The sequence below is a fragment of the Rhinatrema bivittatum genome, chromosome 10 (assembly GCF_901001135.1).
Source record: "Rhinatrema bivittatum chromosome 10, aRhiBiv1.1, whole genome shotgun sequence".
NCBI classification, from domain to species: Eukaryota; Metazoa; Chordata; class Amphibia; order Gymnophiona; family Rhinatrematidae; genus Rhinatrema; species Rhinatrema bivittatum.
The window spans coordinates 15,021,195-15,038,479 of record NC_042624.1 but is presented as its reverse complement, the minus strand read 5'-3'; the positions used below and the strand labels follow the sequence as shown (position 1 = coordinate 15,038,479).

The 17,285-nt window shown below is 46.6% G+C and overlaps 1 protein-coding gene across 1 annotated transcript in view; it reads right to left on the bottom strand.

Moving 5' to 3' along the window:
- Positions 1 to 4,197: 4,197 nt before the first annotated feature.
- LMX1A (LIM homeobox transcription factor 1 alpha) overlaps positions 4,198 to 17,285 on the bottom strand; it is a 378,306-nt gene continuing 365,218 nt past the window's right edge. Inside the window, exon 9 of the mRNA XM_029618769.1 lies at positions 4,198 to 4,614. Coding sequence (XP_029474629.1) covers positions 4,454 to 4,614 — 161 coding nt within the window. The 3' untranslated portion in view covers positions 4,198 to 4,453. The remainder of the gene's footprint in view (positions 4,615 to 17,285) is intronic.

Genomic DNA, 17,285 nt, shown 5'->3' with positions numbered 1-17,285 from the left:
CCTGAAACTTCTAGAACGGGGCCATACCTGGCAAATTCATTTAGTATAATGGAAGAAAAGCTCCAAATGTGAAAATATGCTGCCAGCTAATGTGAGGTGGTGGGAAGATGTAGGCAGGAGAGGTGGCTGTCAGCGGGTTAGAAAACGGACACTCAATTTTACGAGGATCAGTTTCCCTAACCTGTGCACAACCCCAGGTTAAGAAAACGGATGCTCGTTAATTGAGTCCATTTTCCTAACCTGACCACCAGCACGCTTATTTTTATTTTTATTTTTTTTTACAGTTCTCCCTTTTGGGTTCCTCCGACAATATCACCACGATATTAACTACAGCAAAGTAGTATTTTCTGCTTTCCTGTAAACCTTTGAGGCTCCTCAAGAATTAACGCCTGCTGCGGGGCAGATGCTAATTTTTGAGAATAAAAATGTGCGCGTAGGGTGCACATTTTTTTTTTTTGCATCGGGAGTAATAGCTAATGGCCTCATCAACATGACTTTACATGTGATGAGTGCTATTAGCTACACGCTCGATTGGACATGAGTTTTGGACACGCCAACCAATGTTTTGAATCGGGGGCTATGGACGTGCATCCAGTCACGTGTTGAACCATGCACTGGCCGCATCGACCTCACAGTGTTCAGGTCTGCGGGAAACCTTTTAGCAGCACACTTTACCCTGACTGTTGCTGTTAGCTGGCTGTACATGGGTGCACATGCATGGTTACCCCTGCTCCCAAGAAGAGGTCACCTTGTTCAAGTAAGTTTATGTAGTGCATGCTTTTGAAAAATAAAAGAATGTATGTAAATGCTTCCCCACCCCAATTCTGCCCCCCCAGACCACTTACTTCAACTGCGGGTTAAAGTACAGGTGAAATCGGCTTTTGTGCATACTTTTACACCCAGAACCTCTGGGTTGATTTTCAAAGCATGAGATACACATGTAAAACAGGAATCTATGTGCATAAGGTGCTTTGCAAATCAACTCCTTCTAGTTCCTACATTTTTAGGTTCATGTACTGGGACTATAAAAGTGCTTGAGGTGTAGGTAGGGCACAAATAATTTACATTTTGGATGCATTTTCACATCTACATAAACATCTGGAATCTCCTGGCTTTCAATTTCATTTCCAGTTTTGAAAGCTCTTTGCCTCATAGTCTATACAATCATTGCCATTAGAAAGTTAGAAGGAGTAATACTGCCAAAAGCCTCCCAAGTCCCATATTCTTTCATTGGTGAAGGTAGCGTGATGTCAAATCTGGCAAAATTGAGGAATATAGTTTTAGTGAAAATGATTGTAGTGGAGCTGAACCATTAGCCTTTCATGCAGCCAAAAGACAAAGTATAATATACCGTACATATTTTAAAGAGTTTGGCCAGCAGTTTCTTTCACTTGCTCCAATACATAAGAAGGAAAACACGAGGCATTGTTATCTGCTCCCTCACAAAACTTCTCCCTTTTAAAAGCTGTCAGATTTTGGCAAGTCTATTCAACATGTGTAAATGAAGCCAAGTCTGCGCTTTCTATGCTGACGTTTTTGCACATTTTCTATCCTATTGCCTGCATACATTGGTAAGTGGACATCTGTGCAGGGACATTGAAAAAAAAAATGAGTGGATGCATCCCTGAATTAAACAAAATCTCAGTCAGGCTGAGAGATTTAGAGCGTGCTTGGAATGGAGTTCTTTTCTGACCCTCACGCGTGATATCCTGTTGGGTTTTAGGTAACTTGTGCCGCACCTGGGGTTAAACCTGGATGGTATCTTGGCGAAGCATGTTCTCAGGTCTTACCTGACTGCAGATTCCTGCTGCTTAATGTATGCGTGGCTGACAGCTCCATCATCCTCATCAGCATTCAGAGAATGAAGGTGCATAAGATATCCTTGCTAATGACTTATTTCATTAGCATAAAACACATAAGAACCCCCCTGCTGAGTCAGACCAAGGTCCATCAACCTGTGTCACTGGCCGATCCAAACCACTAGGAATTATTTGCCAGATCACAAAGAGTAGATCCAGTTCTTTTCTGCTCACTCCCAGGGGAGGAGGATGTGAAGGAAAAAAGGCCGCCTGTCACATGTAAGGATACAAATCCTTATTTTTTTAACAATATAAAATGGGGAAAGATAATTTCAAAAGTTTTAAAGGTACAAAATGGTGATGAATTAGCGTAAGTTTAAAACTTTTAAGGTGAATTTTAAAAGCCTGGCACGTGCCAAAATCAGGAGGCGTGTGCACAAGTCGGGCAGGTGCACACCCACCATATTTTAAAAGCCGCCTAACTGTGCGCGTATCTCCCGTGCACGCACATCTCACTCTGATTCGAAAAGGAGCGTGCCATGGGCGTGGTTTGGGTGGAGCATGGGCATTTGGGGGCAGGGCATGGGCATGGCCAAGAGACGTGCACGTACATACTTTTGCGCCTGGGCACGCACCCAGATTCAGTGTCGCATAAATTTACTTCTGCTGGGGTTGAGATGTAAATTTAGAAACTAGCCATACCTGAGAGGTTTGAAGGGTCTGAAGTAACTTGAGGGAGTGTAAGATATTCAACCAGGGGTTTGGAGGACCTAGCTCTTAACTGGATGAAATAATAAAACTGGCAATGACATGGGCGCACGCCCCTTTTAAAATCTCCTGACTTACACAGTAGAAACAAGATTTGCATGCCCAGATGTACACCTATTTAAAATTAGATGCATATGTATGCATGACCAAGCTATTTTATAACATAGGCACACATGTGTATACAAGTTATTAAATTGCCATGTTCTTGGCACACGCTGGCAAATATGCACCAATGTGTGCCAGCACGCTGGTCTGAAAGTTACCATCCCTGTGAGCAGTAGCACCAGTTGTCAAGGCTTCATTTGTAGCTATGGTTTTATAATTGTGCTAATCTAACCCCTTTTTATACGTTACCATGTGTCCAATATAAACACACACATTTTTCAGTGAAAGTCTTAAAGGAAACCTATGTGGTAAGTCATTAGCATAGGACACATGAATGATGTGATAACATTTTTAAGGCTTTCTGGAATTTGTAATTCTAGTTTTCTTACTGAAATGTTACAACAGAAAAACATTCAAAACACTTAGAGAAAGTCAACATAGAAAAATAGACCAAGCTAATGGCTTGGTGGTGGCACTACACTCGGCCCTGGGGAGGAACCTGGATTTGATTCTGGGCTCTGATCTTCCACTTCCTGAGGTGGCTAGGATGGAGATGCTGTGCTGATAGTGTTCAATGCCCCTGGAGGGAGGGAGGGACTCGTAGTCATCATGCATTGGTGACACCTAATGGCCAGATTTAGGGTCCACGACTGCAGAGTTCCAGAAGGAGACATGGAGTATGGCTTCTGGCCAAGGACTATCACTGCAATGACTGGAGTAGAGAAATGGGAGAGGATATATAAAAGGGGAAAAATCCCCAGATTATTGCACATGAAGATTCATGGTGCCAGCTCCTGGCCCTTGTTCAGTCTAAGGTGAAAGCCCAACAGAGTAGAAGGAAGCTGCCCAGTCACCAAAAAAAAAGAAAGAGAAAACTGTTCAGTTGATCATGAAGGTATCAGTTATCATGTGGGAAATATTTAGCTCAGGTCTGATATGCAATATCTGACTAAGGATTTAACAACTTTAAAACCCTCCACAAACTCAGAGGCTCCATCCTATTCCTCAGAGTCCATCTAGACTCTTTTTGTAGTTTATTTATCCCTTTACCTCTGACCTCTGGCTTCAGTGAGTTCAGCAGAAGGAAGTGACATATCAACTACACAGGAAGTTCAGAAGAATTCCTAACAGATGAAAAGAAACTGGTACCCATTGGTGTTATCATTGCTATAAATTTGGGATATAAGTTATGAAGTTTCAAATTAACACTAAAAATGTCTCATACTGACATTAAGCAAAATGATACATGTATCTATGGTAATGCAAAGATTTATGAAATGCTAGAAATATTACTGCAATATCATGCTTAATAAATGTCCATCTGTAAAAGCCTAGTCCTGAGGCATGGACCTTTCAAGCTAGTAACCTTAATTTGATTTAATATCATTCCACATCATTAGTTTTCAGCTAGCTCCTGTAAAGTTAACAGAGGCTAAGGCAGTGCCTCTCAAACAAGTGCTCAGGATCCCGCAGCCACACAAAAGTTCTGGAATATGCATGTAATACATCAGCATACATTGGAGGCTAAGCATATGCAATTTACCACACACATTCACTAGGGAAATTCTAAAAAGCTGTCTGGTGGTAGGACCCTGAGGACAGGTTTGGGAACCACTGAACTAGGGTCAGCACTGCTCCAGGTTCACAGTATTGCTGCTTTAGAGTAGACAACAAACTTTAAAGAACATTTAACAGCATTATGGCAGAAGAAATTCAATGTTCTAGTGAAGCTCAGCATTTTTACATTCTTATGGTGCCACAAGGGGTTAGAAGAAAGAAATTTAGGAGGTAAAGTAGGAGTTCTGCATGGAGTAGAGATGATCAATGGGGTTTCCCACTCTTGCTTGCATGGCCACAACTTCTGGGGTTGCTAGGAAACAGTCGCCCAGGTTACTGAGGGAGGTGTCATCACTATCCATGTCATGGAACAGGAGCTCGTTGCCTGGAAAGAGAGAGAGATATCATATATTCCTCAATTCCCTAATTGCCATCCCTTAGTTATCATGTGCTTCCTTCTTTTTTTATTGTGTACAATAACTTGTTACATGTATACATAACGGTGGCAAACCGTCAACGACATTTTACATTTATACAGAAAATACTGTTCAAAACTGTCTGAGAACTAAATTCACATATCAGTTACAACCGGTAAATATTTATTTATATTTATTTATTTAATTGTTTTTATATTCCGACATTCATTGGGGTATATCACATCGGTTCACATTATAACTATGTAATAGTAAGAGAAGGGTCTTACTATTTATACATTAAACACTGAAACATTGATATATTAGGAATTAGAACTTAGAACTAAAGGCTAGGAGGCAATATAAATATAATCGTTGAAAACTAATTAATTCATTTTAACTTAATACATTTTAACATATGACCATTGTATACACAGTGGGCCGGATTTTAAATGCCCTGCGCGCGTAAATCTGGCCGGATTTATGCGCGCAGGGCCCTCACGCGCCGGCGCACCTATTTTGCATAGGCCGCCGGCGTGTGCAGAGCCCCGGGACGCGCGTAAGTCCCGGGGCTTTGTAAAAGGGGCGTGTTGGGGGCGTGTCCTAAAATGACACGGCGTTTCAGGGGCATGACGCGGCATTGCGGGGGCGGGCCTGGGGGCATGGCGCCGGCCCAGGGGCGTGGTCGAGGCCTCCAGACCAGCCCCCGGGTCGGGTGATGGCGCGCCAGCAGCCCGCTGGCGTGCGCAGATTTACGTCTGCTTTTAGCAGGCGAAAATCGTGCAACAAAGGTAAGGGGGGGGGTTTAGATAGGGCCGGGGGGGTGGGTTAGGTAGGGGAAGGGAAGGGAAGGTGGGGGAGGGTGAAGGAAAGTTCCCTCCCAGGCTGCTCCGAAATCGGAGCAGCCTCGAAGGGAACAGGCAGCGCGCGCTGGGCTCGGCGCGCGCAGGTTGCACAAATGTGCACCCCCTTGCGCGGGCCGACCCCGGATTTTATAAGATACGCGCGGCTACGCGCGTATCTTATAAAATCCAGCATACTTTTGTTTGCGCCTGGTAAGCGAACAAAAGTACGCGCTCGCACAAAATTATAAAATCCACCCCATTATGCTTATATCAACTATGTCAAATGCACACAATTTTTATGTTTCCCCCACTTGACCTCCAATCCCCTCCTTCCCCCCCCCTTTGCACTGCTATTGTAAACTTTAGGAATGTTGACCTGGGCTGAGGTTCTAAGTTATATTATCGTATCCTAACTAGCTGGACTTTTGGCAAGTCTTGTGGGAGTCAGGAGGCCCCCCCAAGCTGGCCAAAAGTCCCTGGGGGTCCAGCGGGGGTCCGGGAACGACCTCCTGCGCTCGAATCGTGTTGCCGTACGGCCGGCGCCATTTTGCTGTACGGCAAAGCAAAATGGCACCGGCCGTACGGCAACACAAGTCGAGCGCGGGAGGTCATTCCCGGACCCCCGCTGGACTTTTGGCAAGTCTCGTGGGGGTCAGGAGGCCCCCCCAAGCTCCCCAAAAGTCCCTGGGGGTCCAGCGGGGGTCCGGGAGCGATCTTCTACGCTCTTGACGTCGGGGAACACGAACCAAAATGGCGCCGGCGCTACCTTTGCCCTGTCATATGACAGGGCAAAGGTAGCGCCGGTGCCATTTTCTATCAACACGCCCGACGCCCGAGAGTGGAAGATCACAACGGGACCCCCCCCCCCACTGGACCCCAGGTAATTTAAGACATTTTGGGGGGGGGGTTCTGGAGGGTGGGGGATTTATTTTAAAGGGTCGGGGTGGGTTTTAGGGATGTTTTAATGTGCCGGTTTTCCCGCCCTCCCCCGATTCACACGATATTTAGAAAAACAAAACCGCGACAATCCGATTCCCTCCCCCCCCTAGCCGAAATCGATCGTTAAGACGATCGATCACACGATACACATCTCTATACATTAGCCAATATTGGGGTCTGACATTGGGATGTGACATTGGTTCTGACATTATTTTGTTGTTTTGTTTTTCGTTTCAGTTTTTTATTTAATTTTTTCATATGAAACAAATGAAAAGAAATGAAAAAACATGAACCTGAAATGAAAAAAAAAGAAATCTCTTTGCAGACCCCTAATTGATGGCATATGATATAGCAAAGCTGCAGCATTCAGTGCAGCAGATGAAACAATGAGATATACAGCAGCAGAGAAAATGTATTACTCCAAGTGCTTGTAGTTTCGGAGCATTTTTTAAAACGTTTTCTGTTGTTATCCAAAGCATTTGAATATTGGCCCAATAACGAAAGCTCTTTCTGTGGATAAAATGAAGTTTTTACTATTGCCCAACCTGTCCCCGGTTAACAGTACACATGTTGGTCAATAATCTACGGCGTGAAGAGGTGCTCCACTGAGTGGGAGAGAGGAGATATCAGGAAGATGCACAAATGTTTCTGTAATCAAAACTGTGGGCATTTTGCTTGCCCACAGTTTCTATTGCCCACAAAGAAAGCAGATGCCAATCTCTTCTGGATATCAATCAATCAATCAATCAATCATGTATTTTGATTACTGCGTGGGGAAAGTACTTGCAGACTTTGACCCAGTGAGGACGGTTTTTATTATTGCCCCCATAGTGCTTTTATCCAAACTTAAGAAAGGATCTTTCTGAAATACAAAGATTCACTGCTTTCCCTGAGCCTAATGGAGCTGTTTCTAACGGAAAACTTTCTGTCGTCTGGATCACAGGACAGGGATGTGCAGAGCAAAATTTTATGTTCATATTTCTTATGTCCGAAAGTGGGTCCCACTTGCGGCCAATATGGACATAAAAAAAATCCAATTAGTTGGGTATATGTACATATGTGCAAAAAAAATTTTTAAACCCCCTCACCCTCCTTAATCCCCCCCCCAGACTTATCACAACTCCCTGGTGATGGAGCGAGGAGTGAGGACGCCATTTCTGCAATCCTTGGCGAGAAGCATGTGACGTCGGCGGCACGTCGAGTGACGCCGGCGTCACGTGATTCCCGGCGAGTTCGCGCCGGACGGCTCGTTCGGCCCAAAAAGAACTTTTGGCCAGCTTGGGGGGCCTCCTGACCCCCCCAAGCTGGCCAAAAGTTCCTTTTGGGCCGAACGAGCCGTCCGGCGCGAACTCGCCGGGAATCACGTGACGTCGGCGCCACGTGATTCCCGGCGAGTTCGCGCCGGACGGCTCGTTCGGCCCAAAAAGAACTTTTGGCCAGCTTGGGGGGGCCTCCTGACCCCCCCAAGCTGGCCAAAAGTTCTTTTTGGGCCGAACGAGCCGTCCGGCGTGAACTCGGTGGGAATCACGTGACGCCGGCGTCACTCGACGTGCCGCCGACGTCACATGCTTCTCGCCAAGGATTGCAGAAATGGCGTCCTCACTCCTCGCTCCATCACCAGGGAGTTGTGGTAAGTCGGGGGGGGGGGGGGGGATTAAGGGGGGGGGGGGGGTTTATATTTTTATTTTGGCTCAATAATCGCGATTTCCCACATATCGAACATATCTATGTTCGATATGTGGGAAATCCGATCGTTTATGTCGAATCAATTTTTTAAGTTAAAAAAAATTATGAGTAGCGTTTTACTAATGCGGTCAATCCGAATGCACACCCCTATCACAGGACCTGGGCTGAGATTTACCGTGAAACCCTGACCTGCTTCTAAATTGGGGAACTGCTTAGGGACTGCTTAGTGACTGCTTAGTCACTTAGTGACTGCTTAGACTGCTTAGTGACTGCTTAGACTGCTTAATTCCAGTATAACAGTCCCATCTGTTATACTGGAATTAAGAACAGCAAACAGCATGCAGCTACGAAGGGCTTGGAGTTTCATGTTTAAGGTCTTAACTTTGTATTAATTTTTAGAATAAAAGTTCTAGTGCTGTCAACTCATCTCCATATTACACAGGCTCTTAATCTCTATGGAGAGGTGAAGAAGGTGGCATCCTCAGCCAATGCCAGCTGGGGTGCACTGGGCACTGCCAGTATCGCCCATTATCTTGCTCTGTAGCATTGAAGAAAATGAAGAGCTGGTGGGAGTTGATTTTTGCCCAGGTCACCATTTGCCCTAGAGCCGGCATTGTCCTCTGCTCATGACTACAATATTTTAGCCCAAGACAGAAAAGCAATTCAAAATTGAATAAACTTTATTTACTGAAGGCGCAGTTTTCAAAGGGATCTAGTAGCCACAAAGTCATTACTTTCAAAACTGGCTGGGACGAGCAGCAAAATTTAGCTCCCTAAGTTTCAGTAGGCAGTACAATTAAACAGCCAAGTTCTGGTTGGGCTTGGAAGTCAGGAGTAGAAATTTAAGCAGATAGCTCTGATTTTCAGCCAAATTTAGGCACTGCCATAGAAGAGATACTAAGTTATCCAGTTCAATCAGAAGACATTTTGGCCAGTCCTCACTTTAATTTTATATTACCGTGTATGGTGATATCTGTAGTCTCTGATTTTTCCCATTGAATTCAGTGCTACAGATCCTATAACGCATCAGGATGGGGGCTGGCAGAAATCCAGGACTGTCCTAAAATATCCCTCCTGGAAGTGGGTAATTTGGCAGCTCTGAACAGCTAACCAGCCAACTACCCTCTGAACAAATCTCACCCCCCACCAAAAAGAAACAAACTACCTGCTGCCCTGAAATGCCTTCTTCCCTTTGTCACACTTTCTCCCTCACTCCATCCATCTCTCACTCTCCCTCCACTCTCCCAGGACTACCTCATACCCTCCCTCCTTCCAATGGGAAAAACAAAAAAGCTGGACCCACTTTTTTTTTTTTTTTAAGGAGGAGGGATTCCTGGTCTGGTGTTTTTAAAAATGTAAAAGAAGGAGGGCGGGGAAACAGGGAGCCCCTCTGATTGTTTTTCTTAGAGATGAAAGGAAGGATGGTGTGCACATGGCCCTTACCCTGATTTTATTTTTCCTTACAGGAGAGGGAGAAACAAGAGGAGTACTGCCAATTTGATGATTTTTATGGTTAGGAGAGGAAGGAGGTTTGGGTGGCCTCACAATTTTTTATTAGAGGAGTGTGTGAATGTGTGTGTGTGTGTGTGTGTGTGTGAATGTGTGTGTGTGTGTGTGTGAGAGAGAGAGAGTGTGTGTGTGTGTGAGTGTGTGTGTGAGTGTGTGAGTGTGAGTGTGTGTTTGTGGTGGAGAGTTCTTACCAATATTTTTCTTTAAGGAAGGGAGTGAGAGAGGTTGTACAGGCAATCCTGCTGATTATTTCCATGTGGGAAAGAAGCACAGTGTACCACCACTAATTTTTTCATTAGGTGAGAAAGGGAGGACATATTTAACTGGATGGAGAGAGGGAGGATCCACCCAGTTTTGTTGATAGGAGGGACAGTATGGATGCTTGCCTATCTTTTTATTTTTCTTTGGTAGCAGGGGGAGAGGAGAGTTCAAGATTATCCCCAGCAGAGGTCCACTGTAAGGGAGTGGTCCCAAAACCCCTCCTTAACCTGTGGAGGACCAGGTATCTAGCCTAGTCCACCTTAAATCCTACAGGGAGAGAGGGTTTTGTGGGAAGGATCCTACTGGGAGGGGGATACATGTGTGAGCCCAGCTGGGATCAGAGGCCCCGCCTCTTCAGGAGTAGCAACTCCTGACCCTCTCTGGAAGAAGTTATTGTAAAGTATACTGCTAAAAAGGTAGGCAGTCTACTGATGTTTGTGTTTGAATGTGATAATAAAGTTTAAGTTGCATTAAGAAAGACTAGAGAGTGGTTCCTGCTCCAGATTTTCTCGGCTATCCTTACACCCACACGTTCATGTTTTTTGGTGACAGGAGGGAGGAAAGGGGGCTCAGTGGCAGGCATTATTATTTTATTACAGTCACTAAGGGGATTGGGCCTGGCTTTATAGATACAGTAAGTGCGGGATGGGAGGGCAAGGGATTTCTATTAGTGGCACTATTTTTTATAAATATATGTTGAGTGAGAGTGGGAGGCGGGAGATTGAGAATGGCCAGAGATTTATTTTTTTTTAATACATTAAGTGCTCAAAGGAAGGAGAGCTTGGGATAGCTTTTCCATGGTCTTAGGCAAGCAGTACTGATATTTAACCCTATCTGGCTACGTTTCATAAGTGTCACATCACATTTTGACCACCTAGATTTAGCTTAATTTTCAAATGAAAACCTAGTTGGTTAAGTTCAGCTGAAAATTCAATTTAAAGATTCAGTGACAGGCTAAAACTAGTTGGTGGCTATACTGTATCTGCAAATGTATTTCTGAACCATCAAAATGGTTAAATAAAGTAGTCTATTTTCCACGTTTTCTAAAGGATTCTTAATGATTTACTCAAATATTCAGTGCTCCCATCTCATTCACATCCACTCAAATACTGATCTAGACCTGCTTTTACTGCATTGCATCTATAGAAATGCCATTACTTTTGATTTATTTTAGATTTATCCTTGCCAACCTGATAGTGGGTGGGGGTTATGTATTCAGTTTTATGTTGTACTGTCTCACCAATGACATGAACAGATTTACTGCCACTAATGTCACTCTCCCTATTTGCCCTTGAAACTTCCTTCTTGTTGCCTGCATATCAGTATCTCATTCACCATCATTACTGCTCCATTTGATTTCTTCACCCCAAATGTGGGACTCTACACTTGTTGCATTAATTCCTAGCTACTAAACACTCGACCATTGCTCTAGTTTTGTTGCACCTCCCCTGAATTTGTCTATTCTATCTGCAGTGCCCAATTTGTTGCAAATCTTGTACCATCTGTAACAAATACTTTTTCAATGTCACTCATGTAAATATGAAAGAGAAATGGCCCCATTTCTGGTCCCTGGGGCACTTTTCTTTCAATAATCTCTATTTTATAGTTCATAACATAGAAACACAGAAATGATGGAAGAAAAGGTCCAAATGGTCCATTCAGTCTGCCAGCAAGCCCACAGTAGCATGTGCTGCACAGGTTTCCTCCATGCGTAACAGTCCATAAAAGTCGTGTCCTTGTTGGTTGCCGTCTGAATCCAATTCCCCTTTCCCCCTGCCGTTAAAGCAGAGAATGATGCTGGAGGTGCATCAACAGTGTGAAGGCCATACCAGCAAGTTACTCCCATGCACTCATTTCTTCATTTCTAACCTGTAGTCTTTTAAGGATCCACAGTATTAATCCTATGCCCCTTTGAATTCTTTCATTGTTTTCATTTTCACCACCTCCACTGGAAAGACATTCCAGGCATCCATCATCCTCTAAATGAGGAAATATTTTCTGACATTTGTTCTGAGTCATCCTCCCTGGAGTTTCATTTCATGACCCCTAGTTCTACTAATTTCTTTCCATCAGAAAAGGTTTCTCAAATGTGCATTATTAAAACCTTTGGGCAGATTTTCAAAGGGTTACACGTACAACATACGCACATAACCCCCGAAAAGCTGCCCCATGCTGCCCCTGCGTGTGCCAAGCCTATCTTGCATAGGCTCAGCGGCGCGTACAAGCCCCGGGACACACGTATGTCCTGGTGCTTCGAAAAAGGGGCGGTCTGAGGGCAGGGGAGGGGGAGGGGCCACAGTCCTGGGGTGGTCCGGGAGCGTAGCTGGGGGCGTGACGGTGGTCTGGGGGCAGGCGTAACTTTTGGAACAATGGTAAAGGGGGGTTTAGGTAGGGCTGGGGGTCGGGTTAGGTAGGGGAAGGGAGGGTAAGGTGGGAGGAGGCGGAGGGAATGGAGGAAGGCTGCGCTGCTGAGCGTGCACAAGTTGCACAATTGTGCACCCCCTTGCACACCGACCCTGCGCGTGCATGTTATAAAATCAGGCAATTTGTTTGCGCCAGGTTATGCGAACAAATCTACACCCGCACGCAGGTTTTAAGATTTGCCCCACAGTCCTTCATCCAATCAGTTTCTAACTCAATCAACCATCTTGCAGCTTACCCCTAGCTTCTCAATTTATTAAGAAAAAAAGAACATAAGTGCCATGCTGAGGAGGACCAAAATCCATTGAGCCAGGCATCCTGTCTCAGAGAGCAGCCGGTCTGGGTTGCATAATGCTGGCTTATCCTTTATAGTTTACCTATTTCTTGAATCTCACTCCTAACGCTGGCTTTCCCAAGATTACCTGGCTAATAATTGTATATTAGGGATGTGTATTTGTTTTCAATGAATATGCAATCCACGACAAATAGGTCCCTGTTCGTTTGATTCGTGGATCCGCGAAATTCATGGCGATCCCCCACAAATGAAACATATCATATTAGTTTCATTCTTTTGGTTCGCAGTGCTTTCTTAGCAGCCTTTTGAAATAGGAGAAGGCCATGAGGGAGTATCCATTGCAACTAACTTTCCTGTGAGTCATAAGTGACCTCATAGCCCTGTCATAGAGTGAGTCAGACAGGTTGGCAAGGAGACCAGAATGTCAATGTATCAGAGCAAAGCATTTTTCTAATTCAGCCAATCACTGTTCTCAATGCTCTGTGATACTGTTCCTGCTATATTTCTACCTTAAGCAAGCATAGCACGTACACAGTGCACTTTCTTCTTGGCTTCTATCTGAGAAGGTTGTAGCTCTGAGTGTCTCAAATCTTTATTCAATTGCTATTAATTGCTAGTTTGATACAATTAATTTCCATTGCCGAAACATATATTTGTTCTTTTTTGCTGCTGTGCCAGCCAGACTTTTTTTACTGCACTTTTTTTTTTTTTTAACAAGACTGTCTCTCTGTCTCTCCAACTGAGACAAGCTGCCAGCAGTGGTATTTTGCTGCTGATCTTACCACTGTACCTGGGGTAGGTTGCTAGCAGGGTTTGGGTGGTATGGGTGGGAGAGTTGCAGTGGCTGTCTGGGAGTTGGTATTTTCAAACAACAAGCAGCATTACTGTAGGAATTAGGTTTGCTCAGGCTTCCAGTGTTTTCTCTGGAGTTTCATTTTTTGTGCACACAGAGCAGTCTCAGTTGTAGTGTACAGCAAGACACTGCACTGTGTATGTGTGTGTAGTTTTCCACAATCACATATATTGGTACAGTGGTATTATTTTAATCCAAATCCCCAGTAGACATCTGGAATTTTAAATTTTTTTGGGGCACATACAGCAGTCCCAGTTGTAGTGTACAGCAAGGCACACACTCATATATATTGGTACAGAGGTGTTCAGTCACCCAAAAGCAGCAGTGCAACAGCAGACTCGAGTTAGCACTGACGATGCAGAACAGGCACTGTTTGAATTTGATTCCGATGAAGAATCATCTTGTATAGGATTCCCTTCATCGGAAGACTTCACAGCTGAAGAAAGTTTAGGATTAGTTAGTTCTGTCTTAGCCTCCACTTCAGTGGTGGAGGGGAGACATGAAACTGACGTTGATGAGGAGAAAAAGTATTCAGTGCAGGCACAGAGTGTGAGTGATGGTCCTGGCATTGCTTTTCATGATGCACCCACTACTTCAACTCCAGTGCCAACATCCATTGTTGTGGAGCGCTAGGAGAGTGATCCCACTCCTGGGTGATGTGTGTCCTTGGGCCACGGCTCGACCCCAGAGGACTCTGAAGAAGTGCCGTGGGAGGCGTGGCATGCCCGAGCATGGGCTGGACGGGAGCAGGGCTGGAGTGACATGGAAGACAGGCCCTCCTCCGGACCTGCCCACTTCGGAAGACCCAACAACGCAATGTTGGTCTTGTGAACAGTCCTCCGACCGTTCCTAGCCCTTTCGGACCTGCCACAGGGTACGGCACGAAGCGGCAGGCCGGATGGAGGCCAGGGCAGCGAAGACTGGAACATGGATTCAGACGAGACTCAGGAATGACGTAGACTCAGGCTAGACGTGGACTCAGGACGGGGTGCAGGATCCATAGACGTGGACTCAGGCATAGACGTGGACTTCAGGAACGAGGTGCAGTATGCATAGACATGGACGCAGGCAAGACGTGGACTTCAGGAACGAGGTGCAGTATGCATAGACATGGACGCAGGCAAGACGTGGACTCAGGAACGAGGTGCAGGATGCATAGACATGGACGTAGGCAAGACGTGGACTCAGGAACGAGGTGCAGGATGCATAGACATGGACGCAGGCAAGACGTGGACTCAGGTCGAGGTACTGGATGCACAGAGGTGGAGTCAGGAACGAGGGCTGAAGGAAGACATGGGCACTGACCCTCAGGGCGCCCTACTCAGGCCACCCGCGGGACTGAGTCGCGGACCACCCTGTCCCATGCGCGCCCTACTCAGCCCTGGAAGGCTGGTCGCGGACCACGCAGAGAGCGGGAGAGCACAGGAAAGAGGAAGCAGGTTCGCTGCTCTCCTGGCAGCACAAGGCAAGGATATACGCTGCTCTCCTGGCAGCACAAGGCAAGGATATACGCTGCTCTCCTGGCAGCACAAGGCAGGTTAGGCATCAGGATCAGGAACAAGGATATCTGGAACATCAGGACTGGAACACATATACTGGAAAAGGAGACACACCTCTGGGCTGGAACATGGACATCAGGAACATCAGGACTGGATCAAGGGACAGACCTTGGGACTGGAACGGCAGGCAGACATCAGGTCTGGAACACTGAAGACATCAGGTCTGGAACACTGAAGACATCAGGACTGGAACAAGTTGACAAGAAGCTTCAACAGGAAACATGGAACACTGGACCTTGCAGAAGGCTGGAATACAGGGCATCTCCTGGAACAAGGATCACAGGAGTGACCAACTCCTTGCGAAGGCAAAGACACAATGAAAGCTGAGCCCTTTAGTAGAGCTGAGGTGGACAACGCCCAGGGAGGGGTCAGCAGGGGGCCACACCTGGCTGGCCCTAGAAGAGAAGCAGAGAAGCGCGCGCTCGCACCCTAGGAGGCTGGAGAGAAGAGCTGGAAGCTGGTGGCGTCCTCAGCCACGTGGAGGGCCCAAGGAAGCCGCGGAGCAGCCCTGGACTGGAGCTGGGTGAAGGCAGGTCACTGGAGCAGCTCCCAGCTGCACGGACAGAAGCAGAGAGAGGCAAGGCTGGCTGCGGGGGAAGGGCTGACTGCAAGAACGGCTCCATGCCGTGAAGACAGCCCCAGGAGGAGAGGTAAGACTGCAGGGAGAGTAGAGAGCTGTAGGCACTGGCAGAGAGAAGTGCTGGCTGCAGGGAACTGTGAGAGACTGCAGGCACCGGCAGGGACGGCTTCCCTGCTGGGCAAGGACCCGGGCTAAAGCAGGCACTGGGAGAGACCGCCTGCTCGCTGAAGGTCCCGGGATCGCAGCAGCACGGAAAGGCAGAGACAGCAGCCGAGGAGCAGACCACATGGCAGCAGCTGTGGAAACGGCCCCAGCTGATTCAGGGAGAAAGAAGCAGCATCAGCAGCCCGGCTGGCTGTGGCTGTGAGAGGTAAGAACCTGCACACGCTTCTTGTGGGCAGGAGCACAACAGTACCCCCTCCTCAAAGCCCCCCCTCAAGCCTCTTGTCAACAGCTTGAGAAGAAGGCGGTAGTCCATACCGTCGAGGGCAAGCGAGGATCCAAGGACGAGCTGGTACTTCTTGGCGAGTAACTGTAGCGAGAAGAATACAGAGGCAGAAGACAAGGCAGAAGTGGTCAAGGTCCAGGCTAGACAAACATAGAACACGGAATGCTGAAGGCGTAGATCAGGCAGGAAGTAGGGTACAGAACCACAAGATGGCATCTTGGTTCTAGGATCAAAGCAGCGGCAAGGCTCCATCCAAGACTTGGCTTAAATGGAGGTCCATAGACTTAAGACTGAAGCTGTGGTGCAGGCTGGAGTACTAGGTGGAGATTAGGTGCTGATTAATGGTTCCAGAGACTTGGGACTCCAGTAACACAAGGTGGAAGAGTTGGAGCAAGGCATCAAGGTAGCAATGCAAGACATGGCGAGAAATGATCTCGGTTTCACTAGAGGATGGAGGACATCCCCAGTTGGTTCAAGTTGGCTTTGAAGTATGGTGGCACGCTCAGAGTTGAGTACCACACAGTAGTTCTCGGGTCAGGGTTGAAGGGCCCTGGTGACCGGATGACTTGGCAGTCTTTAGAAGCTATGCCGTTTAAGCAAGCGTGACTTCCTTTGATGTGTAGATGCAAGAGGGCAGGTGAACTGCTAGTCACTGCTGGTGGTCACAGATGGAAATGCACTTGACAAGGAACATTGGGTGAAGTCCTCAGGTTGGTGACCAGATGATGTTGCAGTTATAAACGTGACATCCTCATAAGCATAGTTCAAGATGGGAGGTGGACTGCTAGTCAATGCTGGCAGTCACAGCTGGATTCAGGCTTGGCAAAGCATATAAGCTGAAGTTCTTCGGTTGGTAACAAGATTCCTTAGTGGAGACATATTGCTGATGCTCAGGTGGGTAGAACTGGCAGCTCAAGTAACTGGTGGTGAGAATCTGGATAGAGTAGTGCAGAGGATTACAGGCACAAAAGTTCAGTAACTCCCATCTAGGAGTGAGCCCTAAGACTGGGCAGAATCTTGATGTGACTCGGTTAACTCACACTCGAGTGGTTCTAGGCTGGTGGTAGAAATGGATATCTTCAGGATGGCTTGAGAGCAAGCTGGCAGTAAGTTACTGGAAAGGCACACTTGGACCAGTACCTTTGCTTGGATGGTGAAGCTTGCAGCGGATTCCCGAAGAAGCTGTTGGACTCGCGCTCTGAGTGGTGAGTGAGACAAGCACGTGGTAACAGAAGTACTGTAGAGGC